The sequence below is a fragment of the Rhinoderma darwinii genome, chromosome 12 (genome assembly GCF_050947455.1).
Source record: "Rhinoderma darwinii isolate aRhiDar2 chromosome 12, aRhiDar2.hap1, whole genome shotgun sequence".
Classification (NCBI taxonomy): domain Eukaryota; kingdom Metazoa; phylum Chordata; class Amphibia; order Anura; family Rhinodermatidae; genus Rhinoderma; species Rhinoderma darwinii.
Genome location: NC_134698.1, coordinates 65,355,756 through 65,382,255, shown reverse-complemented (window position 1 = coordinate 65,382,255; position 26,500 = coordinate 65,355,756). Strand labels below are relative to the sequence as shown.

At 44.1% G+C, this 26,500-nt stretch overlaps 2 protein-coding genes across 5 annotated transcripts in view; one reads left to right on the top strand and one right to left on the bottom strand.

The window, feature by feature from the left end:
• The first annotated feature begins 992 nt into the window (after positions 1-992).
• GPR135 (G protein-coupled receptor 135) lies at positions 993-2,707 on the top strand. The gene has a single exon (XM_075843569.1). It carries the CDS (start codon positions 1,132-1,134, stop codon positions 2,473-2,475), a length of 1,344 nt encoding a protein of 447 aa, XP_075699684.1. The 5' UTR covers positions 993-1,131; the 3' UTR covers positions 2,476-2,707.
• A 6,366-nt stretch (positions 2,708-9,073) lies between these two features.
• The window catches only part of DAAM1 (dishevelled associated activator of morphogenesis 1), a 165,972-nt gene continuing 148,545 nt past the window's right edge, over positions 9,074-26,500 (bottom strand). For all 4 annotated transcript variants that reach the window (XM_075843565.1, XM_075843568.1, XM_075843567.1 and 1 more), the window contains 4 exons: positions 26,199-26,259; positions 23,849-23,980; positions 21,789-21,959; positions 9,074-18,176 (listed from right to left, as the gene is read on the bottom strand). In XM_075843565.1, coding sequence (XP_075699680.1) covers positions 17,967-18,176; positions 21,789-21,959; positions 23,849-23,980; positions 26,199-26,259 — 574 coding nt within the window. In that variant the 3' untranslated portion in view covers positions 9,074-17,966. The remainder of the gene's footprint in view (positions 18,177-21,788; positions 21,960-23,848; positions 23,981-26,198; positions 26,260-26,500) is intronic.

The window sequence follows — 26,500 nt, the reverse complement described above, 5'->3', positions numbered from 1 at the left end:
AAGTGGTGTAGCATAGAAGTACTCTCTTAAATCTTCAAGATCTCTGCTTGTAGTCATTGAATGGAAATCTTCCTTGTTTATGTCCAGAGAATGAAGATCCGTCCTGGTCATGTGATCACACAGGTGCAGGGCTCGTTACAGCATAGCGTATCAGAACTCTCGTAACAAGCCATGTTCCCATGTGAGTATCAGATGACCAGGAGTGATCTTCATTCTCTGGAAATATATAATTGGGACTTAACAGAGATGTGTCTTGATGCTGATCCTTGAGATCCTAGGATGGTTTAGTGCCCATATGCTATGTAAACATATACAGATGTAGCCAAGTTTATCTTGACCCTGATAACTTGCTGCAGTGTGAGATCACACAACAAAAGCCATTGAAAAAGTCAAGTTAGTTTCTTCACACTGTGTATTTAATGTTAAGTCAAGATAATGATGGCTACATCTGTGCATGACTTCATATCAGACACAACTGACTTCCCATGAAACTTAAGGGTTCATTCACACTTCGATGTTGAGGTGCGGTTTTTGCCATGATTTGGTGCGGGTTTTTTTTTTTGCAGCAGTTCTGTTTTTTTAAGGCAAAAAAACACATATAAAATAGAAGAATTGAAGCATAAAAAAAAAATAATAATAATTATATATATATATATATATATATAAATATACACTCCATGCAGCTGTTTTGTATAGTGGTAAAACATTCCATTATTAGAACTAGTCCCCCTCGGAAGACTGAATGTACCTATATATAGCAATGCCACTAGTTAGTAATTGTGCCCTGGTTGCATTCCTTCGCCCATATATGGCTCCCTTAATAGCCTGGCTCTATGGGCGGCTTTGCCACCTGAAACCTTGGTGCCAGCAGATGTCACCTGGTCCCTCTTCATTCCCAGCCGGCAGCTGCAGGGTTAACCCCCCCCCTCCTCCATCCTCTGTGCGTAAAAGAAGCAAAGCAGAGATTCTGTTTCCCTGGTAACCTGTGACGTCACCAGCGCTATAGAACCTGGACCCGGGCGAGAACTCCGGCTGACAGCATCCCCGGCAACAGGGAGCAGCGGCCTCACCCGTCCCTGCTGCAGCCTCCGGCGGCCTGAGGGATGCCTCCACCCAGCCCCGCCGCGACTCATGGAGCTACCCCTGGCTCTGCTGAGCAACCTGACGGCTCTGGGCGGCCCGGGGGCCGGAACATCAGTAACAACAGCTGCAGGAAGAGACGGTGCAGAGCTGAGCTCCGGTACCGCTGCTCCCGGCACTAATCGCAGCTCCACCGAGCCGGGTCCGACTGCGGCGGCCGGCGGGAGCCCGCTGCTGCACGGGGTGGCCGTGGCTTGTCAGGCGCTGCTGCTGCTCGCCATCTTCCTGCTCTCCTGCCTGGGCAACTGCGCCGTCATCCTGGTGATCGCCAAGCACCGGCAGCTCCGCACTGTGACTAACGCCTTCATCCTGTCCCTGTCTCTGTCCGACTTCCTGACCGCCCTGCTCTGCCTGCCCTTCTCCTTCGTGCTGCTCTTCTCCCGCGGTGGAGTCTGGCTCTTCGGGGATCGCTTCTGCTTTGCTAACGGCTTCTTCAACTCCTGCTTCGGCATCGTGTCCACCCTCACCATGACCCTCATCTCCCTGGACCGCTACTACGCCATCGTGCGGCAGCCGCAGGAAAAGATCGGGCGCACCAGGGCTGTGCAGCTGCTGGTGGCCGCCTGGCTCACGGCCTTGGGCTTCTCCTTCCCTTGGTACCTGTTGGCCAAAGAGCAATGGGTGGTCCATAAAAGGGGCTACTACCACTGCATGTACGTGTTCCACTCTGCGGGCTCCAGGCTAGGGGCGGCCTACAGCATCTCCCTCATTGTCCTCTGTTACCTCCTGCCCTTTGGCCTCATGTGTTTCTGTCACTATAACATCTGTAAAGCTGTAAGGCTCTCGGAGATCCGCGTGCGGCCGGTGACCACCTACGCCCACCTGCTGCGCTTCTACAGCGAGATGAGAACGGCCACCACTGTGCTCATCATGATCGTGTTCATCATCTGTTGCTGGGGACCCTATTGTGTTATGGGTCTGGTGGCGGCGGCCGGGGACTATCCGTTCACACCACTTATGGACACCGTGGCCATATGGATGGCGTGGGCCAATGGGGCCATCAACCCGCTGATCTATGCTATTCGCAACCCTAATATCTCCATGCTGCTCGGCCGGAATCGAGAGGAGGGCTACAGGACTAGGAACATTGCAGCCTATCTGTGTACGCAGGGTCAGAACCGAGAGGTCAGAGGCCGGGCGGACCCTATCCGTGATCGATACGGTAACCGGCATGGACAGGGCAGTAGGGTCTCGTCCTCCAGTCCGGCTAATGGTGGAGATCTGGCTATGTGGGCCTGTAAGAACCCAACCGTGCTGTTTTGTCGGGATGGACAACCGGATACCATGTCAGAACCAGCTGGCATAAAATCTGAGACTGCGGATACCAGTCTATGATGAACTGGCTGCTAATGCCTACTGGTTGGGCAGTGAACTTCGCAGGCTGTGATGTAAACTGTACTGGGGCAAACAACCGGAATTGCCAGAATGTCACTAACCACGGTAGTGACGGGTGTAAGACACAAGGGGTTCACTTATTTTATAATGAGTTTTCTTTGTGACCCAATTAAGAATTGGTGACCAGGAAGCTGATCGTCCGTAGGGTCAATATACCCACCTGCGATCCCAACTGTGTGTAACTTGTATTTTTTAGAGGTTTTCCCATCTTCGATATTTATAACCTATTGATAGGATATGCCATAAGTGACCTACAGATCCCGAGATCAGCGGCGCCTGTAAGGCGACTCTCCGATTGTTCTCGGAGGCCGTTCCCGGCAATCAGATCCATACAGATCAGAAATCTTATGGCACATCCTATCAATAGGTTATACAGGTCTGTGATGAGCAAACCCCTTTATGGCTCATAGGGTCTGCTGGTTAGCCAAGAGGAGGGGCGATGTGGTAGCATTCATGGGATCTTACAAATTCCAGTGATGTGGATGCGGCTATATTAACATACAGGGGGGGGGGGGGGTTAGCAGGACCCCAAATTCCTGCTTCGTGCATTTTAAGGATGGTGTAAGATAAAGGGGTCTACCCGATTCCATTCATGCTGGGAGGTGATAGGACACCCTGTAGCCAATCAGATCGTGGGAATGATAACAGCAGTAGGAGAGGAGTGTGCTGATCATGTCAGGGGCAGTGACCTCCATAGTTATTACTGGGCTACATGTGTCTAACACTGTTATTATATAAAGTAACACTGCTTGCAGGCAGTAGATGGAGCAGAGTTGTGATATAAAGACCATGTCCAATAGTCTAGTAACATTCCTGTATTTGTCTGGAGTGTTCCCTTAAGGCCTCATTCACACGAACGTGTTAAACGTCCGTGAAACGGCCATTGAAACAGCGTCCGTCCCACGGACCTATGTAATTCAATGTGGCCGTGCACACAGCCGTTGTTTCAACGGACCGTGTGAAGGGTCTGTGGGAAAATAGGACATGTCCGTTATTTTCACGCATCCCTCCATAGACTCTCAACAATGGGGGATGCGTGACATCGCGTCCCGCAGCGCTGAGCACGGATGCACGTCCGAGATGCGCAGCGTTGGTGTGAATCAGATCTAAGACAAAGACGCGCTTAAAGGAACAATCCGGGCAAAACATATCCACTGTGTTATGTTTAGCGCAGGGCATGACTGGAAGATTCAGAGGGAATAACTGTGTTGTGCATCGCCCCCCTCAGGTTTGCTGTAGGCATGACACACTTAGCCTTATTTATCAAAACTAGCAGGAAAACTGGCCTTGTTGCCCATAGCAACCAATCAGAGCACAGCTTTCATTTTTCCAGAGCAGTATAAGAAATGAAAGCTGCACTGTGATTGGTTGGTATGTGTAACCAGGTTACGATCACACTTGGGTCATGGCTCTAGTATTCTGGTCATCGTTCTTATTTATCTCTTCCAACAAGTGCCAAAGGGAAATGTAAAAATAATTTCCCTGCTCCCCAGCTGGCCATAAACGTTAAATGAGTTGTACGACTGCCGTGCTGCCCAATTCACAGACAAATTCTGACAATATACAGACAAGTATACACGTCCAACATGGAGGCAAGAAGAGTGACAAAGTAGTAATCTGCCATTTTTACTACAATCCGATTAGAGCGGAGTGTTATATTTATAAAAAAAAACGTGGAAGATTTATTATAATTGCGTTATCTGTCAGGAATCGGCCTCTGGGATTGTTCGGATATCCTTTTGTGTTTTCAAAATCTATGCTTACGGTCAGTGAATGGAAACATTCTTGTTTACATCAAGAGGCTAAGATCCTGTCCTGTAGACACAGCTGTTTGTTACTAGAGAGATCTACAGGTAGGGCTTTTACGGCGCGGTATTGACCCAGCTGCGACGTGGCCGAAAACCGTACCAATACTCATTGCGGCTGTCAAATTGGTCGATAATGTCTGCGTAGTGTTGTGAGTAAAACTTGGTTACCTTCAAAATTGCGCAGCCATAAGGGTCATTTGTGGCCGCATCGCAGGTGGGTCAATGCCGCTACGTGAGTCTTGTAAACTGCTGTTTTCCTGAAACTGTGCAGCTATCAGTTTGAAAACCGCGCCAATTTGCAGTAAAACAGCACGTCAGCAAAATTTTCAGCCACCCTGTGGCCGCCACAATGGACTTGCCCGAACATCAGGAGAACCTATCCCGATGATGTCCCGCTACACAAGTCCACACCTTCTTATACTACGTTAGAGCTCTCGCTAGCAACGCGCCCTGCAGCGGTGTCAGATGAACATGACGTTTTCTAAGGCTCTGTTCACACGCTTACTAAAAAACGTCTGAAAATACGGAGCAGTTTTCAAGGGAAAACAGCTCCTGATTTTCAGCCGCTTTTTAAGCCGCTCGCGTATATTACGTCCGTCTATGGAGCTGTTTTTCTATAGTCAATAAAAAACTGCTCCAAAAACAGCTCAAGAAGTGACCTGCACTTCTTTTTTGTGGGCGGTTTTTTATGCGGCTGCCTTTAAGAACGGCCGTGTAAAAAAAAAAAAACGGCCCAACAGAACGCCGTATTTCCCATTGAAATCAATGGGCAGATGTTTGGAGGCGTCCTGCTTCTGATTTTACGGCCCGAAAATAAGCCGTGCGCACATACGCTTAATGTGAACTAGAGTGTTTCCATTTACTGACAGCAAGTAAAAATCTTGAAAATGGTGAGGAATTGAAATACAAACTATATATTGGTCGGCATTACTTGACCACAATGAAGCGTTATTTCCATAGACCGCCATTTAACGTCTGTGGCCAGCTACGTCCGATCCTCGGGATACAGAATAGAAGATAATCCAGCCATATTGTTAACCCGACACTGTGACCTGTTTACTGATGAGAGAATTGATTCCGTAGTGTTATTTCCATGTCCATGATGTATTGGGGTTATACCGCTGCTGTGCTTTCTTGTCTGTTTCATATACGTATGACGGGTCCAGGAGGCCGTTCCTCCTCTGATCACGGTTTGGGACATCTGTGCTGTTTAACGGGAACTCTACCTAAGCTCTTTCCTTCGATTTGGGTTTTTGAGGATTTTAGGATAGGCCATCACTGTTTAATCGGGGACAATCGGGGTGCAGTCACACGTGTTGTACTTGCCCTGTACAGTATTGCCACAGCGTAAAAATAACCATGTATTGAGAAATCGGTCTGATTTGCGGAATAGTTTTCTCATTGGACAGGGTACGGTTTTCTGCAGCGTATTTTCATGCAGCTGAAATACAAGGCAAATAAGCCGCATGTGACTGAACCCTTAAGGGGCGCTGGAGTGCCCCTTGATTGTCGGTGGTCAAATCCCTACTAATCAAACCTTTTACGTACCGGAAAACCCATTTAGAAACCAGATCATCGTTTGTTTTTTTTTATACATTTTTCATCTAATGACAAGAACATTATATTGATGTTATTTTAAAGCCGTGATCTCCAAACTGTTGCAAAACTACAACTCCCAACATTGGAGATACCAAATCTCTGATCTGAGGTCTTGCCTTTTACTGTCCCCAGAAATGTTCTTGTCGTTGTTGGGACTGACAGATGATCAGTGATGAGACCTCCGTGGGTGCGTACGCGAGAAAATGACACACAAAGTTTTATATACCAGTGTTTGGCGTAATGGAGGATGGTTCACCGAAACCTTCAGAAGACTTTTCGTGACGATACTGTAGCGGAGTTCATGCTTGCATTGGGAATCTACTGGTAGACGACTACAAGCTGTTACTTTATGTCTTGGAGTTTACATATATTTATTACCTGTTATTTATACAGCGCCATAGAACGACTTTAACCGAGATTATCTGCTCATCTACATGGAGTGTCAGTCTACACGCTGCAGTAAATCCGCATGTGTTATCAATTTCTGCTGCAGATTTTTATACGCTAAGAATTAAAAAATCTGCCCCGCAGGCCAATATCCGTGCTGAAAAATCCTGCAGCATAAATCTCATCCACATAGCCGGTACTGTAATCCGCTGCGCATTTTTCCGTGCAAGGAAAATCTGCAGCATTTCTGATATGTCCACCTGACTGTAAGGCCGGGTTCCCACAGGTCGGATATGCTGCGTAAAAACCACGCAGCGTATCAGACCTGGAACGCGCAGTACATTCTGTCCGAAAGACCGCACCACACTGTGGTGCGTTTTGGAGGACCGATTGTCCGCAGCGGTAAAAAACGCTCATACTTACCTAGACCGTTGTTATGGCGACACGTCCATCTGGTGGAGTCTGGCCTCCCTGGATGACGCTGCAGCCTGTGATTGGCTGCAGCTGCGGTTACATGGGATGTAACGTCATCCCAGGAGGCCAGACTGGACGAAGAAACAGACTTCAGTTTTTTTTTCCCGTAGTTGCAATTTTTTTTTTTTGCGGTGTAATCGCAGCAAAAGTTGCAACACTTGGCTTTTTGTTGCAGGTTTTGCATCCCATAGAATTAAATAGGGAAAACCCGCAAGGAACAATCAACTAAAACGCAGCATAAATTGAGATGCTGCGGATTTAAATTCTGTACCGCGGGTCAATTTATTAACTTTGCTGCTACTGTTAATTCTGCAGAATTTCCGCACAGAATTCCGTTGACGCTACGTGGGAACCCACGTAAAGAGATTTTAGGTTTTCGGCCATTTCCTCTGACATGTTTTTTTCTTTATGCCATGTGTGAAAGTAGAGAAACCAAAAATCTTTTCCTGATGATGTAAGTGTATGGTTCGTGAAGAGGATCACAGGAAAACTCTTGCAGGGAGCCATCGCTTTTTTTTTTTTTTTTCTGGAAATGCACCAATTTCATTGATAGTGCATAGGCTGGAGTCTATTGAGGGATTAGTGAAATCGTACAAAAAAATAGGACATGTAATGTGACAGCCGTTATATATATAATATATGTCCTTCATGCGGCCGTTTTTATACGTTGGTCTGAATAAAGCATAAGGCCGGGTTCCCAAGTAGCGTGGCAGCATTTACAGTAGCAGCAAATTAGATGAGATTTAGAAAATCTCATGCCCACCCAGGAAAACAAAACGCAGCGTAAAAGTTAATAAATTGACCTGCGGTGCGGAACTAAATTCGGCAGCATGTCAATTTATGCTTTTTCAGAAAGCCAAGTTTTGCGGCGTATTCACACTGATTAATCGCAACTACGAAAAAAAGAAATAAAATTACCTACTCAAAACGCCCTCCTTCCTGCAATCCGGCCTCCTAGGAGGACGTTGCATCCCATGTGACCGCTGCAGCCAATCACATTGGATGAAATCTCATGGAGGCCGGCCTGGATGACAGAGGATCGGCCTCTTGGGATGAGGTTACATCCCATGTGACCTCCGCTGCAGCAGTCACATGAGCTGCAGCGTCAGCCAATGAGGCCGGACCGGACTGCACAGGAGGGACGCGTCGCCATAACAATGACTTACGTAAGTATGTGCGTTTTTTTTAACCGCTGTTTTCAGCAGAAATTCCGCCTGAAAAAACAGCACAACGTGGTGTTTTTTTAATGCAATGTACTGCGGGTTCCGGTCTGATACGCCGCGTGGTTTTTACGCAGCGTATCCATCCCGTGGGAACCCGGCCTGAGGGTGTAGTCACAGGCAGCAGAAATCCATCCACCTGCTGCAGAAACCGCCCCTATTCAGATGAATGGAACGGATTGCCAGAAATTTCTGCAACAAAATCTGCCGCGTGTAACTGCACCCTAAATCCTATAGACATTAGGGGTGACCAGGCACAAATAACCCTTACATGTGACGTTCCCCTATTAAACATTCCCCACTGATGATCATCTGAGACGCCTTAAAAAGTGTTTTTGGGCTTCATTCTGCGTTGAGGGAAGACCGTTTTATGTTACGAAGATGCCAGTATTTTTCTTGTATCGTATTTAAGAAACAAAAAAAAAAAATTTTATTGAACTTTTTAACTGTTTGTGAGAAGTGGATGTATATTATTTTTAAACGAGCTAATAAAAGTCTTATGCAGCAAATGGTCTGTCCTGTTCTGTGTATTGCCATAAAGAATTCAGTGCATTAAAGGGATTGTATGAGAAAAGAAAAATATGGCTGCTTTTTTCTCTCAAGAAATAGCGCCACTTTTGTCCATGGGCTGTGTCTGTTATTGCAACTCGGTCCCATTCAATTATATACAACTGAGTTCCAATACCAGATACAGCCCATGGACAACAGTGGCAGTTTCTGGATGAAAGCGCCATCTTTTTCCAATATGATACAATGTGGTGCGGTTTTTCGGACGGAAGGTGCTGCCGGATCCAGGTCGGATACGCTGCATAGTTTTTACGCAGCGTATCCGACCCGTGGGAACCCGGCCAAAAGGTGTATATATAGTGATTAGCGTGCAGCACTTGTCTTTCGAACGGGTGTTTGGGGAGTCATTTAGCAGGTATAGTAATGTTTAACTTCAATTCCACAAGTTTCCACAAGAGGGCAGCCTGATACAGATAGCTGTGGATGAGCAGCACATTGAATACAGATGTTCCTTTTAGAGACGTGTAATAATCCACACTGGTATTTTTTAAGTACTGTTTTTTTTTTATTATTGCATATTTCCATAGGTAAATGTACATCATAAAAACAGTTTATTTTTTCTGCTCCGTTCTACTTCTAAACACTCATTCCTACTAACTAGACTTCACTATTATTTCAAATCTTTTTGTTTTTAACAGATGGACACATTTACAAATGTTTGTCTTTTTGGAGACAGATTTTAAGAAAAGTCTTTAAAAAAAATGCACTCCATACAGAACACCCCCTGTAACGACATCAGCACTGGTCATTGGCACCATGAAAACAAAGACAGTGACACAGATCTGAGACGTGACTGTATATTGCAAACCCCAATGGCACCAAGTGGGTAGACGCAAGTGTAAAATAAAATATTTGGCTTTTAAAAGGAGTATAAATAGTAAAATAAGAAAAAAACAAAACAAACCTAGAACCCCTCTACATCTTTAATGAACAGTAGAAAAACATAAAGAGGCACTTAAGAAAAGAACGGTAAGAACAGGAATTTGGTGATGGGAATGTTTCAGAATTTACCTATTATTATTTTAGAGACCTGATCATACCAAAACCTATCTCAGTCAGTCAGTCAGTCAGTCAGTCGTGGATGCGACACACCAAAATTCAAAATCCCAAAAATGCCACCCAAAACAAAAAGTCTCTGGAATCCTGCACAGCGCAGAAGGCCAATGCCCATGGGGGCATTCTAGGGCCATGTAATGCCCAGAGAGAATTTAAGCACCAGTTGAGTTCCTGAATTCATGGCCGTAGCTAAACTGCATATTCCGCAACCCAAACAATGGAAATAGTGGAGAACAGTGGAAGTAGTCGCCGCTGATTAAACAGCTGGTATGTGAGGTGTATCTTAAGGCCCTCTGCACATGGGACAGAAACCCTGCAGCGTATTACAGTAGCAGCAAAGTGGATGAGATGAACAAATCTGATCCGCACGAAGGGGAAAACGTCTGCAGAAAACACGTGAAGAAATTAACCAATCAATTTATTTTATGCAAATGCTGCGGAAAGTCTGCAGCATTTTCATCCCGTGCGCAGAGACCCTAAAAGTGTATTGGCCTCCTACACTATGAAAGGTACCCAATTTGTGGGCCGCACCAGTATAAACAGCAACTAGAATATTAAAGAGGTTTGACATAGAAAAGCAATTTCTCATGCCTCAAGTGACTAACGTGAAGCACCTCATTTGAAGTCCTTGTTCACACAGTGCAGTTTTTGCTTACAGGTTTTTGTAGCCAGAACCAGGTGTGGATCTTAGAGGTAAACTACAAAAAGACCTGTTGACTGTTTTTAATTTATAGATCCAATCCCAGTTTGCAAAAAAAAAAACAACACATCCCAGCTGCACTATGTGAACATAACCTAAAAGATCACGGAGTTGTCCAAATAGCAATTCCCAAATGTTATAAACTGAAACGTTCCTTTTTTAGGGTATGTTCACACGCGGAGTCAAAAACGTCTGAAAATACGGAGCGGTTTTCAAGGGAAAATAGCTCCCGATTTTCAGACATTTTTTAAGCCACTCGCGTTTTTCACGGCCGTTTTTGGAGCGGTTTTCAATAGAGTCTATGAGAAACGCCTCCAAAAACGTCCCAAGAAGTGACCTGCACTTCTTTTTTTGTGGCCGTTTTTCAAAACGGGCACGTAAAAAAACGGCACATCAGAACAGAATGCAGTTTTTTTTCCATTGCAATCAATGGGCAGATGTTTGGAGGCGTTCTGCTTCCGATTTTTTTTTTTTTGCGTTTACGGCCTGAAAAACGGCCGAAAATAGGCCGTGTGAACATACCCTTAGAGGGGGCGAGAGAAAATCTGCATGTATCCTGCAGCTTGGAGAACAAGGTATTAGATCACTTCCACTTGTAAGCACATTATTGCTTTTATCCTCTTTAAAGTATCTCCAGTAGATGAGGCTTTACTTTAAGGGTATGTTCACACGGCCCATTTTCGGGCCGTAAACGGCCCAAAAAGGTCGCGAGCAGAACGCCTCCAGACATCTGTCCATTGATTTCAATGGGAAAAACGGCATTTTGTTCCGACGGGTCGTTTTTTTGCATTTTGAAAAACGTGCAGGTCACTTGGGATGTTTTTGGAGCCGTTTTTCATAGACTATTGAAAACCGCTCCAAAAACGGCTGTGAAAATCGCGAGTGGCTTAAAAAAAACGCCTGAAAACAGCCCTGTATTTTCAGACGTTTTTGAGTTTGTGTGTGAACACACCCTTACTGAATCCCATGAATGGAACGGTTAAAAGGTTGTCCAAAAGTGCTCAAAAACAGTGCCGTCTTGTCCATGGGTTCTGTCTGGTATTGCAATATGTGAAGGGAGCTAAACTGCAATACTAAACACAGCCTGTGGATAAGGATGGCGCTGTTTCTGGACAGGCAGACCCGTTATTCTAATCTTGGACATTCCTTATAAGAAAACAACAAGTGCAACAGACAAGTTCACTTTGACAACGTGTCACTTAACCCTCCGGAGGCTTTACATTTACAGCGACACGTATGCAGGAGTCCGTTCTAATAATCAAGAATTGCTAAAGTATAAAGTGATTTAAAAAAAAAAAAAATTCCGTCTACATCCAGAAAAACTGAAGGTGCTCTTATGAAACCAAATCCTTCACCAGCCAAAAATAAAGCCGCAGCCTCCACGAAGGGATCATACGGTCAGTATTTCATAGCTTTGGTTTTCATGCCCGTTTAGTTTGTGATGGCGCAGCGCTGCATGGATTTTCAGGAAGCGGACAATCCTTTTAAGCCAGTTCCGTCAAAATGCAGAAAAATTATTTTTCGACTATTTCTCAAAGTTTAGGGGCCTGTTCACATCAGCGTTGCCTTTACGCTGAGCGGTTCCGTCGGATAATTCAGTCTGGTTAAGCCCCTCAACGGAGAGGCAAACAAACCTTCGCTTCCGTCTGTATCACCATTGATCTCAATGGTGACGGAAATGTTGCTAAAGGTTTCCATTTCTCACCGTCGTACCAGGGTTCCGTTGTTTTGACTGAATCAAAACCTCCGACAGAACCCCTCAACGTAAAGGCAATGCGGATATGAACAGGCACAAAGGGGTGGATTTAACAAAAATATCAACATGCTGTATTGTAGACACACCGGGGACTTTTACCGCTAGGGAAGCACAAGCAGGATTCGTCTGTGCCAAAAAATAAATCGTATGATAGGTCAGACCAATGTTCAAAGAACCAACTATACGGGTGTTCAAAGGTATTCTCCGCTTTCACGTACCCTCGTATATGTAGACACCGGCACCCCCCCCCCTACTACCCGCATAGGAAATATAGCAACATAAAGGTGTTCCTGAATAGGAAGATCTGGCGGTATGGTTGAAGATCACCAAGGTTATTTTTCTCCAATCCTGTGAGCAAAATCGGTGAAGGTGGAGCGCCCCTTTAACCCCTTAGTGACCAGCCCATTTTAGGCCTTAATGACCAAGCTATTTTATTCGTTTTTCTATAGTCGCATTCAAAGAGCTATAACGTTTTTATTTTTTCGTCTACATAGCTGTATGAGGACTTGTTTTTTGCGGGATTAGTTGTGCTTTTTAATAGCACCATTTTTGGGTACATATAATTTTTATATTAACTTTTATTAACCTTTTTGGGGGGGATTATAAAAAAAAACTGAAATTCCGCCATTGTTCTATGCGTTTTTAAATTGACGCCGTTCACTATGCGACGTAAATAACATGTTACCTTCATTCTATGGGTCGGTACGATTACGGCGATACCACATGTGTGGAGGTTTTTTTATGTTTTACGACTTTTGCACAATAAAAACACTTTTGAACTAAAATTATTTGTTTTTGCATCGTCGCTTTCCAAGAGCCGTCATTTTTTTATTTTTCAATCAATGTAGTGATTTTTTGGGCTTGTTTTCTGCGGGACAAGACGTAGTTTTGAAAGGTACTGTTTTGGGGTACATGGGACTTATTGATTCATTTTTATGACTTTTTTGGGGGGCAATGGAAAAAAAATGCCATTTCGCCATAGTTTTTTGCGTTTTTTTTTTACGGTGTTCACTTTGCGGTTTAAATTACATATTAACTTTATTAATGGAGTCATTACGGTCGCGGCGATACCACATATGTGTACTTTTTTTTTTTTTTTTACACTTTTACTAAATAAACCACTTTTTATGGAAAAAAATGGTTTTATTTATTTTTTTACTGTACTTTTTATTAATAATCTTTATTTCACTTTGATGACTTATTTTATTAGTCCCACTAGGGGACTTTACTGTGCGATGTTCCGATCGCTGCTATAATGCTCTGGTATACTTCGTATACCAGAGCATTATTGCCTGTCAGTGTAAATCTGACAGGCAATCTGTTAGGACGTGCCTCCGGCGCGTCCTAACAGGAATATGTCCAGGGCAGACCTGGGGGCTTTTATCAAGCCCCCGGCTGCCATGACACCCCATCGGAGACCCGCGATTTCATTCGCGGGCCGCCGATGGGTGACAGAGGGAGCGCACTGTAAACAAAGTTAAATGCCGCGGTCGCTATTGACGGCGGCATTTAACGGGTTAAACGGCCGCGATCGAAGTAAACTTCGATCGCGGGCGTTGGAGCAGGAGCTCAGCTGTCATCAGACAGCAGAGCCCCGGCTCCTGCCTGCACGGGAGACCCGTGCAGGACTTTAGACAAGGCTGACGTGAAAAGGCGTCAGCCTAGCCTAAAGCCCATTAGTGAATCACGTAAAAAGGCGTATTAGTGGTCACTAAGGGGTTAAGTGCCAGTGTCCTGTCCATCAGAGCATGTGCTCCTGTCAACACAGGTGACAACTTGTGGAAAGAAGTGACGCAGTCGCTTGTGACACCCAATCAAGGTGCTGCTTTCGATTCATCTTTTAAAAGGGTTTATTTATAAAAAAAAATAAAAATAAAAAAAATGGAATGATTGGGTGCTATGGACAACTGCTTCGCTTTTCCTTTGCACTCCATAGTCTCTGACCAGTCACCTATAGGACTTCTCTCCACAACAGATGGGAATAGTTATTACTGGCAGCTCTGTAGTACATCATGCATTCAAGGGCTCGTCCACATGGACATTTATTTTTTATTTTTGTTGATCCCAGCTGATGAAGAGTATTCTCATTTATCAAACATTCTGCGGAGATCCAATCCGGTTTTTGACCCCCAAAAAGTACTGTACGTCAGGAAGCCATTTGCGTTGGATTGCGCAAATTTGTCTAATTTCAAGCAATGAAATTGCTGCCCACCCCCAATGATTTAGCAATAAGTCATAAGATCAAACAAAAGTCTGAGGAAGAACAGAGGAGTATACAGCGGTGCTGGTGATAACTAAACCAGGCAGGAACATGCAATTCTGACTTTAAAGTGAATTTCCACCTTTTACCATCATGTTGTGATTTTTAGGGCTAAAATTCTGTGCTGTTTAATTTCTTAATATCCTTATCAGAAAAACTCCAACCATTATAGCGTTCCAAATCCCCTGTGCAGACAAATTTAAAAGATGCTGGTTTCCTGCTCACCACTAGAGGGAGCTTACAGTATACTGTTATTGTATAACTGCATGCAGTTAGCTCCCATGCTCCCTCTAGTGGTGGCTACAGGTAGCAAGCATTTTATAAACTTGTCTATACAGGTGATTTTGAGCTTTGGCTTAAAAAAAAAAAAAGATACAAAGCCAGAAGTGGATCCAAAAGGAAGGAACGGTATAAATGTGGATGCATCTCCTTTCTATTTTGTGTCCACTCCGGTGTCTGGCTAAAATAAAAAAAAGGTGCTAAAAACTGCACGTGTGCAAAAATTTTTGAACCTATTTAATAATAAAAAAAATATATAAAATAGCACAATGATGCAAAATAATGGACATCACTTTAAATTTTAAGTGTGAGTACATTTAATAAAAAATATTCTTATGCTGTATAAGCAAAGATAAGAACCAACTTCACTGCGATAATCCTATAACCGGTGTCTGTACAGAGAATCTTTGTATGAAAATGAAATAAATAAAGTATAAAACAGTCTTAAGATATTGCAAAGTGATTAGAATAGTGCAGCTACACACGGCACATTGGGGGTCCTGAGCGGTGAGCGGCATGGTCACATTTCTAATCAGGAAGAGACTTGGCGGCATGAAATGGTTAGGCCTGGGCTACACAGACTTCTTGTAGCGCTAATGATTGGTATGAACTCTCTTGTGGACTGCAGCTGTAGCTCATGAATACATGGAGTTGCATGAAATCTTGTGGACTGCAGCTGTCACTCAATAGTTATAATGAATCCGTAGCGCTTCAAAGAGTCTCCGTGTAGCCCTGACCCAAAACACTCACTGAATATAATTCCCGTTTCCCGTTTAGACTGTAACACGCCGTTGACCTACATCTGGGGTCTTCTAAAGGGAAGTGAGGAAATGACAGCTGCTGTTCTTCCATGTTACATATGAACAACTTTTGTGTGATCTCACCTGATGTGCAGAGATGGTTCAGAATATTTAAAGGGGTAATCCACTTTTTCCCCAAAACCTGCACCAGTCGGACATGGCAGCTCAGACCAAATCACTTGAATGGGGCTAAGCTGCAATTCCAGACGCAGCCCAAGGACAAGAGTGGTGCCGCTTCTTAAAAAAATACCTTTTTTTTTTCTATTCCCAGACAACCCCTCTATAACAAGTCAAGGAATAAAGTGAGGGGGGTCCATCAGCTGGAACCCCATCCGTGTTTGAAACAGTGGAGTTGCCAATCTCCGTAGTGTGAGAACTCGGCACCACTGGAATTAACAGAAAGCTGAGAGATTCTTTCCCATTATCATCAAGTGCCACAGCCCCTCAATATCCGTTATCGGATGGACCCCAATTTTATGTTGACTAGTGACATGTCTTAATGGGCATTGGTCCGCAATTATAAAGTGTTGTGTGAACCGGTCTTACTTCGGCCCCATGGGCACGACCGGCCGCAGACAGTCATCCGCATTTGTGGACCATGCTCCCATTATAAAGTATGGGAACACAGAAAGTTTCCGTAAAAATATAGGACGTCCTATTTTTTTATTTTACGGACTATGGCCCGGACACCTTCCCGTAAAAATACGGGAAGGTGTCAGTCCTTATTCTGTATTTTTATCTGATCACTAGAATATTCCAGTATAAACACTTAACCCTTCACAGCAATGATCTTCGACCTGTGGCTCTCCTTACAGTATGACTGAAACACTGACCTTATTATAACCCCAGAAACCAACCAAGACCCCCCCCCCTCCCCTCCCCCACCTTCTACAGTTATGAGTTGAGCTCCTTGTAGTCAGTGCTAAGCTCCAAGTGACTGTTCAGGTTCTGTAATCTGTATATTGGTCCATTATAGAATGAAGCGGTCTCGACCCGAACAGAAAAGTATGTGTGCATCGATATATAGATCTGTAGACTAAACATCACCAGGTGATCGTGTCTTACGTGGCAGCGCCACTTTTAGATTCTCAAAGGTATATAGTGTAAATTGTAATTGCACATTTTTGCCACAGACCAGCAAAGTCCCCTGTGAAAATAATCCAGCATTCGATAAAGAAGTTCGCTGTGCTTTGAAATCTATCTGAACCCTGTGTTTTCATCTATTCGCCCCCACTATACAATAAATACATTTTGATTTGCAGATTTTTTTTTATTACTAGCCTTTTAATATTTAGTTGTCGCCTACACAGGGGGATCAGCCGTTATGTGACCTCAACATCACTGACCAAGTCGATCTATTCAGAGTGTTATCATTTGGTGCTTCAATGACCTTATAGGTTCATAGGACATAGATTAGATGATCAAAATGGCAGTCTTCACTGCATACAGGCCCCCCGTGCAATTTCAATACAGTTCCAATATTAGAGGACCTCTCCCCATATTTCTGTTTTAGTAAATAATTGTATTCCCACTATTCTGGATTTTTTTTTAGAACTCTGGGTTGTGCCGTTCCTCTGTTATTCCTCCTAGGAATCTATGAATAAATTAACTAGGTGTTACCATTCCCCTTGTCAATAAGGTGTCTCTACATTTTCTATTTCCAGGAGTAATAAAAACGGTATTGTGCAGTTCTTCTGACTCATTCGTATAAGTAAAGGTGCTCCAGAATTGTTATTTCATGGGCAATCCAAGTATTTATTAAAGCAGACAGGTCTTCTTTAAAGGGGTTATCCAGTCCTAAGAAATTGATGGTCTATCTTCCGGATAGGCCATCGATATGTGATTGGTTGGGGTCTGACTCCCGGCACCCCTGTCGATCAGCTGTTTTAAAGGGGCTGCAGCGCTCGTAGCGAATGGGAGATGGGCAGAATACTGTGAACCGCTGCTGCAAGTGTCGGCGATTCAGCGTGAGCAGTAAAGGAAATAAAGGGTAAGCAGCGCTCGCACGAGTACTGCGGCCCCCTTAAATCAGCTGATCGGTGGGGGTGCTGGGAGTCAGACCCCGACCGGTGAGAGATCGATGGCCTATCTTGAAGATGGGCTATCTATTTCTTAGGACTGGACAACCTCTTTAAATATGATCCTATATTTTCAGGACTGCACCGGTCAATCTGGCAGAATGTGGGCTGTGCTTTTGCACTAAAAGAAAAAAAAAAGTGATTTAATAAAAAACAAAAACAGACCATTTAGACACAGTGGATATGTATACATGTGCGCTGTACACAGATATACATAATACTGCAATAAATCACACATTCAACATGTGCATGGAATCTTCCACACTACAAACTATATACATGTATGCGCGCATGTGTACGAAAGGCTGTACGCCAATACATAGGCACACACATTACTTTACATTAAGTACATATGTACAGATCCAATTCTCCCTCCAATGTCAAGGCAGTGTCACTGACAGCGCAGATATACGCCATTAATGGTCTCTAGCGGGTTACGGGAGTGATTTAGTAATTCAGTTTGGTCACGGGTCTCTCCCGGCTGCTGTCTGTCGTCTGGCTGGTAATACGCTTACGGTTCCTCTTAAGTTTGGAAATGTCCTTATCGAAAACTTCTCCTGATCTCAGAGCGGAGACCAGGTCATCGAACTCTCCCTCTTCCTCTCCGGTTTCCTTGGCTTTCTTGGCTTTGCGCTCCCGTTCCCGCTGTTCCTTGAGCTGAAATAATAAGAGACTTGGTTTGAACACCTTGAAACAATATAAAAGGAAAATAAAAACACAAAGACACACTTGTCCCTACGGTGAACCTCCAGAAATACAACATCGCACCAGGGATCACTATAGGGCGGACTACCAGCCACTACAAGGTGATTATCGCTGCAGATTGCGGCCGTCTAATCCGATAGGAGTAGTTGTTGAGGCAATATTCAAGCCTATACATTTTTGTAGACCTACTTCATAGAGATTGTAGACGTTGCTATGAACGGATTCGTCTTAGCAGTTGCGCAACAGCTCAACGAGATGAAAAGAATTGACAATGTAAAGACTGGAGTTTATATGATTTGTTATAATAGCTGAAGGCTGCCCGTGATCTGCCACAAAGCTCAATCACTCCATTCTGCTGACTGCAACGAGTCTCTTCAAAGTTCCAGGCGATGATTGTGTAAAGATGTTCTGTTTAGTGAACATCTGACGTTCGTCTTGCGCTCGCTCAATCACGTTAATTAAACACATGAACCGACGGACATCGAAAAAGAGGAGACTGAAAAATTAGTTTTAGATCACGCCAATTACTTCACTCCGGAAGACATTGATTCTCTGCCTTCTACTTATTGCCCTGTGATCTTGTGGGACTTGGACATCTGTGGCAGGAGGTACATTGATGCATGATGGGGCGTATTCCATGTAAGTCATAGATCAGACACTGGAAATTATATATATATATATATTCAGAAATGTCTAGTGGGTGCACTAATATAATTGTAGACTAAATTAAATTTCTAATATATTAAAAGGTTTATTTAGAAATTGCGGTTAAAACCACATCCAAAAAACGGATTTTAGCAATGATTATAGCAAACTTTTATGTCAACCCGGCGGATTCACAGAGTTTCCTGCGTAAAAGCTATAAAAAAATAAAAAAAAACACAACAAAACTCAACTTGCAGAATTTCTGCTCCCCATTCACGGCTATGGCCCAAACACGTGGAATGAATGGACATGCTGTGGATTTGAAAGTTGCGTCGCAGAAGACTTTCCGCACGACTTTACGGCAAACCTCAGCCACGCGCTGCGAGAAAAAGACGTGGTAATCTCATCCACGTTGCTGCTACTGTGGAATTTCCCCACAGAATTCAGTTTCTGAAATTCTGCAGTGTTAACGCTGTGTGGGAACCCAGCCTGAAAGAGACCTATACATAAGACTGACATGCGCAGGAGGGGGAAGGGGGCAAAAGAGCGAACAGTTAAGTTAAGAACACACACGGCGGAAACACTGCGTTTTTTTCCCGCAACTGAATTGATGGTGAAAAATCCGCACCGTAATATAGTAGCAGCAGAGTGGGTGAGATTAACAAATCTCAGCCACACACAGTGGAAAATATCCGGCCCAAAAAAAGTTCAAACGGTTTTTTGAAGCTGCATAATGTCAATTTGTGCTGCAAAATCGTTGCTCTTCTTTTGCGCATGTTCCCCATTGAATTCAATGGCGAGGTTAAACCCACAACAAAGGTGTGTTGCGACAGAAAAGCTGCGTTTCCGCCGCAAAAATAGAAAATGGTGACTTTTTAAAAAAAATTAAGATTTTACGTACTCCCGGCCATAGCGATCTTCTCTTGAGCGCAGCCCGGCCTCCTGGGATGAAGTTTCATCCTATGTGACTTCTGCAGCGGTCACATGGACTAGAGAGTCATCCCAGGAGCACTCACAAGAGAGGGACTCCACGCCTTCGGGTAAGTGCAAACTTTTTTAATTTTTTTATTTATTTCCGCAGCGGACATGCTGCCCGTAAAACCGCACCACAGCGTATCTGCTTAGTATGTTCCTAAGTGTTCTTGGAAAAATGCCCGTTGACCAAGAGACCAGACAGTTTTGCATAGCCTCCAAGATGGCGGAGTTTGTTTAAAAATGTCTTTCCTCAGTTAGATGCACTAGGAGTGTTGCTGTTCTCTCCGTGTTTTTGTGTCATTATTTTGGCAGAGAAGCACTTACGTTCTGCTGCCATCTTTCTGTCTTAAGGACAAGGCCACACTTTATGGGGAGTAAGTATAAGAACTGACCATGTAACCCATTTTATTCTAGAAGACTAAATCTATTCGCTCAGACAGTGTGTATATATATATATATAATTTATTTTTGACATAACCGGTACGGTAGTGTTTTCTAGGGGCCAGACAAAAGTAATCATGGATGGACCCTCTTAGGCTCTGGTCACCCTGGTTATGTTCTACATATTGCAGTAGAAAGAAGCTATTCTCCAGTTCTACCCGATTTACACAACAGAGTAGATCCCGCCAGTCTGAATACAGAAGAGTCAAGTAGCTGTATGCTTATTACACCAATGAAGGACCTCCAAAGTAGTTGCTACAAAGCCACCAGTTATCATGAAAGATCTGTACCAAACATAAGGCTGGGTCCACACAATGTCCATAAACAGACACGAGCTGTAAAACAATATTACATAATCCCATTAGAAAGTTGGCACAATAATAAAATATAAAAAGGAATTTGCAGTGAATAAGAACGCCGAATACGTTTTATGCACTCATGGATTAGTGTACAGTGGCCATTGCTGCTATTTTTGTATGTGTGGAGTAGAGACGTGGAAGGCATGAAGTCTGGGAACACTAATCTCCAGGCTGTCATAGACATCTATGAAAAGCAGATGTTTGCTGATAGGCAAGTCTCCCCATGTGGAATAGCTCAATAGGCGACCATGGACCTACTGGACACTGGACATACAACCTAGAGCGCGCACATACTGCCCTGATAGGAGAGAACAGGGTCTGAAATCGCTACTGCGCAAAAAACATAATGTGTATAGTCTTAAGCAGCTTTCCCTCTACAGCATGTAGGCGCAGCTCCTCTGCCCTGAGGAAAATACAATCTTGTTGATGACCGGAAAAGGGAGTCTTTTGTGGGCCTAAAGGACTTTCCTGGCACACTGTGTGATATTATTTAAAGGATAACTAAAACTTTGAACATGTCATAGTGACAGGTCAGAAGTTTTGATCGGTGGGGGTGCGAGCACGGAGACGCCACCGATCACTAAAACGTAGCGGCAGAAGCGCTCATGTGAGCGCTGTGCCACTTCATTTCTGATTGGCTTTCCTCGGAGTGGTCTACGGCCTCAATAGAAAGTCTGAGTCTGTACATGGCTCACTCGGCTTTCTGAGGTAAGCCAATCAAAAACTACGTGGCACAACACTCACCCGAGCGCTTCTGCCACTTCATTTTAGCAATCGGTGGGGATCTCCGTGCTCGAACCCCTACCGGTCAAGACTTCTGGCATGTCACTATGACATGTCAAAAGTTTTTTAAAAGGTGAAGTTAAACTTTTATGACATCAGGCAGTTGGGTTCATTACTTTGGTGCAAGTTCTTTTGAAATCACTACAGAAGCCTAGCAGGGGAAGAAGAAAAAAAAACGAAACCGAGGTGCATGTCTATCAGTGACCGCTAGTTACACGAGAGAATGCAGCAGGCCGTGTATATGATCCGGGGAGCGCCAGTTCCTGTATTCGCCCTGATGATAACTGGGATGCCAGTTCTTGATCAGATCAGTTGTGTGGCAAATGCATTAAAACATCGATTGTATTGTGTATTTTCTAACCTGTGCCTCTATACGTGCTCGGCGCTCTTCCTCTTCCTTTCTCTTCCTCATGTTCTCGTTTTCCTGTTTGGCTTCTGAAAATGCTTGGAGAAACTGGTCGAAAATGCCAAAGAACTCGTCCGGTTGGATCTTGTTGGTTTCCTCCCCAAAATGTTTGGCGGACTTCAAAAACTAGAAGGATATTAAGACAAGAGAAAGTTCATCTGAATCCTCAGTATAAAGATGGGAGGGGGTGCCGCAGCCATATCTACATCACGGGTCATACACATTCATGCAAACAGCACATTCGACACATTCACGTGAGGTGGCCTTTTATCCTTTAGCCTGAAGTGACAGTGAAAGCAGGAGGCACGCTTCTCCTACATAAAACAAGGCTGGCTCCGCAGGAGTCAGGGAGCTCACCCCTCACCATCACTTTGAAGTGTCTGTGATCCTTTTATGGCCACATGGCTTCTTATTAAAACCAAATGTGTGTCTGGGGGCCATATTTGTGTTTTTTCTTAAGTTACAAAAAACAACGTAGCAAATGATTTCTCAAAGCACAGCACAAAGAAAACTCCACATTGGATTCATTGTTCCCGTCTGTCATTAAAATAGTTAATTACATGTTGGTGAATGAGATGTACAAAATGCGGAGATCACAGTATATATGGAAAGTATTTTCACGATACGTGTGTGTACGATCGGAAAATATTTTTAACAACTCTCTCTCAAATATCAATGTTAGAAGTTGTCTGGCTTATAAAACTCCTTTTTTATATACTCTATTAGGGCATTCTCAGTTTATAGAAGTCCTTCATTTAGGACCTCTATGAATTAGCTGGACGGGGAGCAGCTATAGAGAACGTCGCTGGAGTACCCGGTCTGTCCATGCATTACATGAACGGCACATTCATTTTATTGAGCATCATGTAATGTTTAATTCACCTACAGGGTCTCCACAGGAGTAATGAAACACTTGCTGCCGGGTTCCTCCACCGATTACAGCTAATCATTTGGGGTCCAAGCAGCAGTACACCCTGTGATCAACCTATTTTTTTAAAGGAGCAAGAATGCTTAAAGGGATTGTCCAGTTTGGGGGCTGTTTTTTTTTTTTATACATTTGACCTATCCACAGGATAGGTCATCAGTATATGATTGGTGGGGGTAAGACACCCGAACCCTGCACTGATCAGCCTGCGGAAGTTATGAAGGGGGTCGGTGAAGGAAGCAGATGGCTCCGACCCACTGTATAACGGATGTGCTGGGTTACTGCAGCTCTGCTCCTATTCACTTGAATAAGAGCAGTGCTGATTGACTGCAGAATGGCCGCTATACAATGGTCGGAGCCTCTGCTTCCGACACCGTCCCCATGTATAGCTTTTGGTGCGAAGAGGCAGCCGGAGCCGGCGATTGGTGCGGGGCGTGGGTGTCTGACCTCCACCGATCCTATACTGATGACCTATCATGTACATAGGTAATAAGTGTAAGGCCGGATTCACACGAATGAGTGTAAACTCGGACGTGAAAAACAGCCGTTTTTCACAGATCCTCAGACTGGAATCTATGGAGGGATGCGTGACACACAGTAAAATAGGACATGTGCTATCCTTCAACGGATCTGTTGAAACAATGGCCATGTGAACTGCCCCAAAATGTCCATCAATTTGCCCTCTATTTCTGCTTTTGCAGGAAGTTGTCACCCAGCTGTGTATGGGGATAGCGCATTATCCATACATATGTAAGCAAATCCAAGAGTCTTGAAAAGTTGGTGTGAAAACCTGAGGGAGTTGTAATGGCAGAGACGACTTATCAAAAGGATTGTGAGGAAAAGTGGAGTTGTTGCCTCTTTGATTTTTCCAAAGCCGAGGCAGGAATCTGGCGGCCACCGGTCCGTGTAGTTTTCCTAATCTGCAGTCTTGTGTTTGCTGTAGCCTTCCTGGTGTAATATCTGCTCTGTCAGACAGCGGCCGTACAGCTCTGGGTCCACATTTTGTTTAAATTCGAGACAATTGAAAACTTCTGTAGCACTCCTAGTACAATTGTTGCCAGCACTCTGGATTTTGCATCTGTGTACTCACCAGCTCCTTGGATTCGACAAGAAGGTCTTCTACATCAGAGAAGCTGAAGCCAGCCACCGTGATGAACTGACTGACAACCGACACAAACTTGTCTCCAGGAATAAGGGGCTGAGACTTTTGATATTCCAGCTCCTAAAACAGGGAAAACAATAGACTATGAACCAGAGAAATATCTGAGGTAGGAAGCACGAGCGGTTCGATTACTAGTCATCTCCCTCATAACATTTAGTATGTCGTTGTTGAGTGCCACAAAGGTTATAAGCAACTAAGGCTTCATTCACATCTACGTTGTGGCATTCGTTTTAGCGGATCCAGTGAAATTTTAAAAAAAACCTGACAGACTGAACGCAACGGAAGGTAAAATGTTTTTTTTTTTTATGTATCAGTTTACGCTCTGTCAGCTTGTCATCAGTTGTACTCCGTTTTTAGTAACCTGACGGAACGGTGACAAATGGAAAACTATTAGCTAGGTTTCGGTCACCATGGAGTTCAAATGGTGAAGGAAACAGAAGTGAAGGTTTCAGTTTGCCTTTCCGTTGAGGGGTTAACTCGACGGAAATCCTCAGCGGAAAGGAACGGTGATGTGAACACAGCCTAATTGCGCACAACTGATGCAAAAATAAAACCCATTGAAATCTTTTTTTTTTTTTTTTTACAAACGTTTGCTTCCGTTCTTGTGGTCTCCGACAGATCCGCTACAACGGAAAGCACAACGTAGAGGTGAATGAAGCCTAAGGTCCACCAATATTGCGCAACTGGTTGATACATACAAATGCCTGCACAAAGTATTGGTCCAAATCAAATCCTTCTTAGGCCGGGCTCACAACCGGTTTGTTACGCTGCGTAAAACTAAGCAACGTATTCAAACTAGAACCCCCTAGCACATTCCGTCCGAAAAAACGTTTTCGGGTGGAACTTCCACTGCGGAAAGCAGCGCTAGGAACAATGGTGAGGCATCGCTCGGACAGCCCGGCCTCCTGGGATGACGTTTCATGCCATGTGACAGCTGCAGAAGCACATTGGATGAAAAGTCATCCCTGGATGCCAGGCCGGATGAAAGAGAATAGAGATATGGGTAAGTATAATCCTTTTATTTAGGAGTTGTGATTTTTGCAATAGAATCACCACTTTTCCACCGCAAAAAATCGCAACATCTGCTATTTGTTGTGGGTTTTCCCCATTGAAATCAATGGGAGGTAAAACCTGCAACAGAGAAGTGATTCCTCAACATAAATTAACATCCTGTGGATTTAAAAAAACGCACCGCAGGCCAATTTATTAACTGTTTTTCAGCAGTTTTTTTACGCAGCGTGTGGATGGGGTTTGTTCATATCTCATCCACTCTGCTGCTACCATAATACGCGGCGGATTTCCCGCAATTAAGTCAGTTGCGGAAAATCCACAGTATTTACGCTACGTGTGAACCCGGCCTTACAATGCATGACAATGAGTAAGGCCTGGGCTGCATGGAGACTTCTTAGGGTATGTGCACACGAGAAGTGGCTTTTACATCTGAAAAGACAGACTGTTTTCAGGAGAAAACTGCTGCATCGTTTCAGACGTAAAAGCTTCTCCTCGCATTATGCGAGGCGTCTGACGCCCGTAATCTTGAGCTGCTCTTCATTGACTTCAATGTAAAACGGCTCAAATTACGTTGCAAAGAAGTGTCCTGCACTTCTTGTGCCGAGACAGTCAATTTACGCATCATCGTTTGACAGCTTTCAAACAACGACGCGTAAATGACAGGTCGTCTGCACAGTACGTCGGCAAACCCATTTCAAATGAATGGGCAGATGTTTGCCGACGTACTGTAGCCCTATTTTCAGACTTAAAACGAGGCATAATACGCCTCGTTTACGCCTGAAAATAGGTCGTGTGAACCCAGCCTTATATTGCTATTGATTGATTTTAGCTAATGAGTGACAGCTGCAGTCCACAAGGTTGCATGCAACTCAATGTATTCAGGTGGACGGCAGCTGTCACGCATTGGTTAAAATCAATCAGTAGCACTACAAAAACTCTGTGTAGCTCTGGCCTATGGATGTATTCACGCGGCCGTACTGCAGTGGCATTTTAGCGCCTCTATTACAGCCGCAAGACATGGACCCGTCTGCGGTTCAAGTGAATCAAACTTAGGTCACCATAGTGTTCTACAGTGACCTAAGTTCGGTTCACTTCAATCGAGGGGAGTCCAGGAGAGTTGTAGCTCAACTATTAGATCTTAGGATATTCACATCATATTTTTTTACCTTTATCAGAAGTTTTTTTGTCTAAAGAAAAGGTGCGGAGCCTTCTCTATGAAGCCGTTCTCATTACCCGTTTACCGGGGGACTATCAAAGATCTACTTACACTTTCCACGGCTTTCAGGCCATTTCTCAAGGTGACAATTTCTTTGTCCAGTTCGTTCATACTAAAGAAAGGAGAAAATGCTAAGTAACGTGGATGGAGTGAGATACTGAGTATGTGCGGTCAGAGTAATAAACCCATAGATCACATTATAGGCTACAGTTACACGGACATTTGTCAGATCAGTTTTTATGTCCATTATTATTTAGCAGAAACAGAAAAAACTCTCTGCCTCAGAACGAAATCTAGAATTCGACAAAAAAAAAAAAGTCTGTCAGTCTGCGAGATGGCGTTCTCTCCTAGAG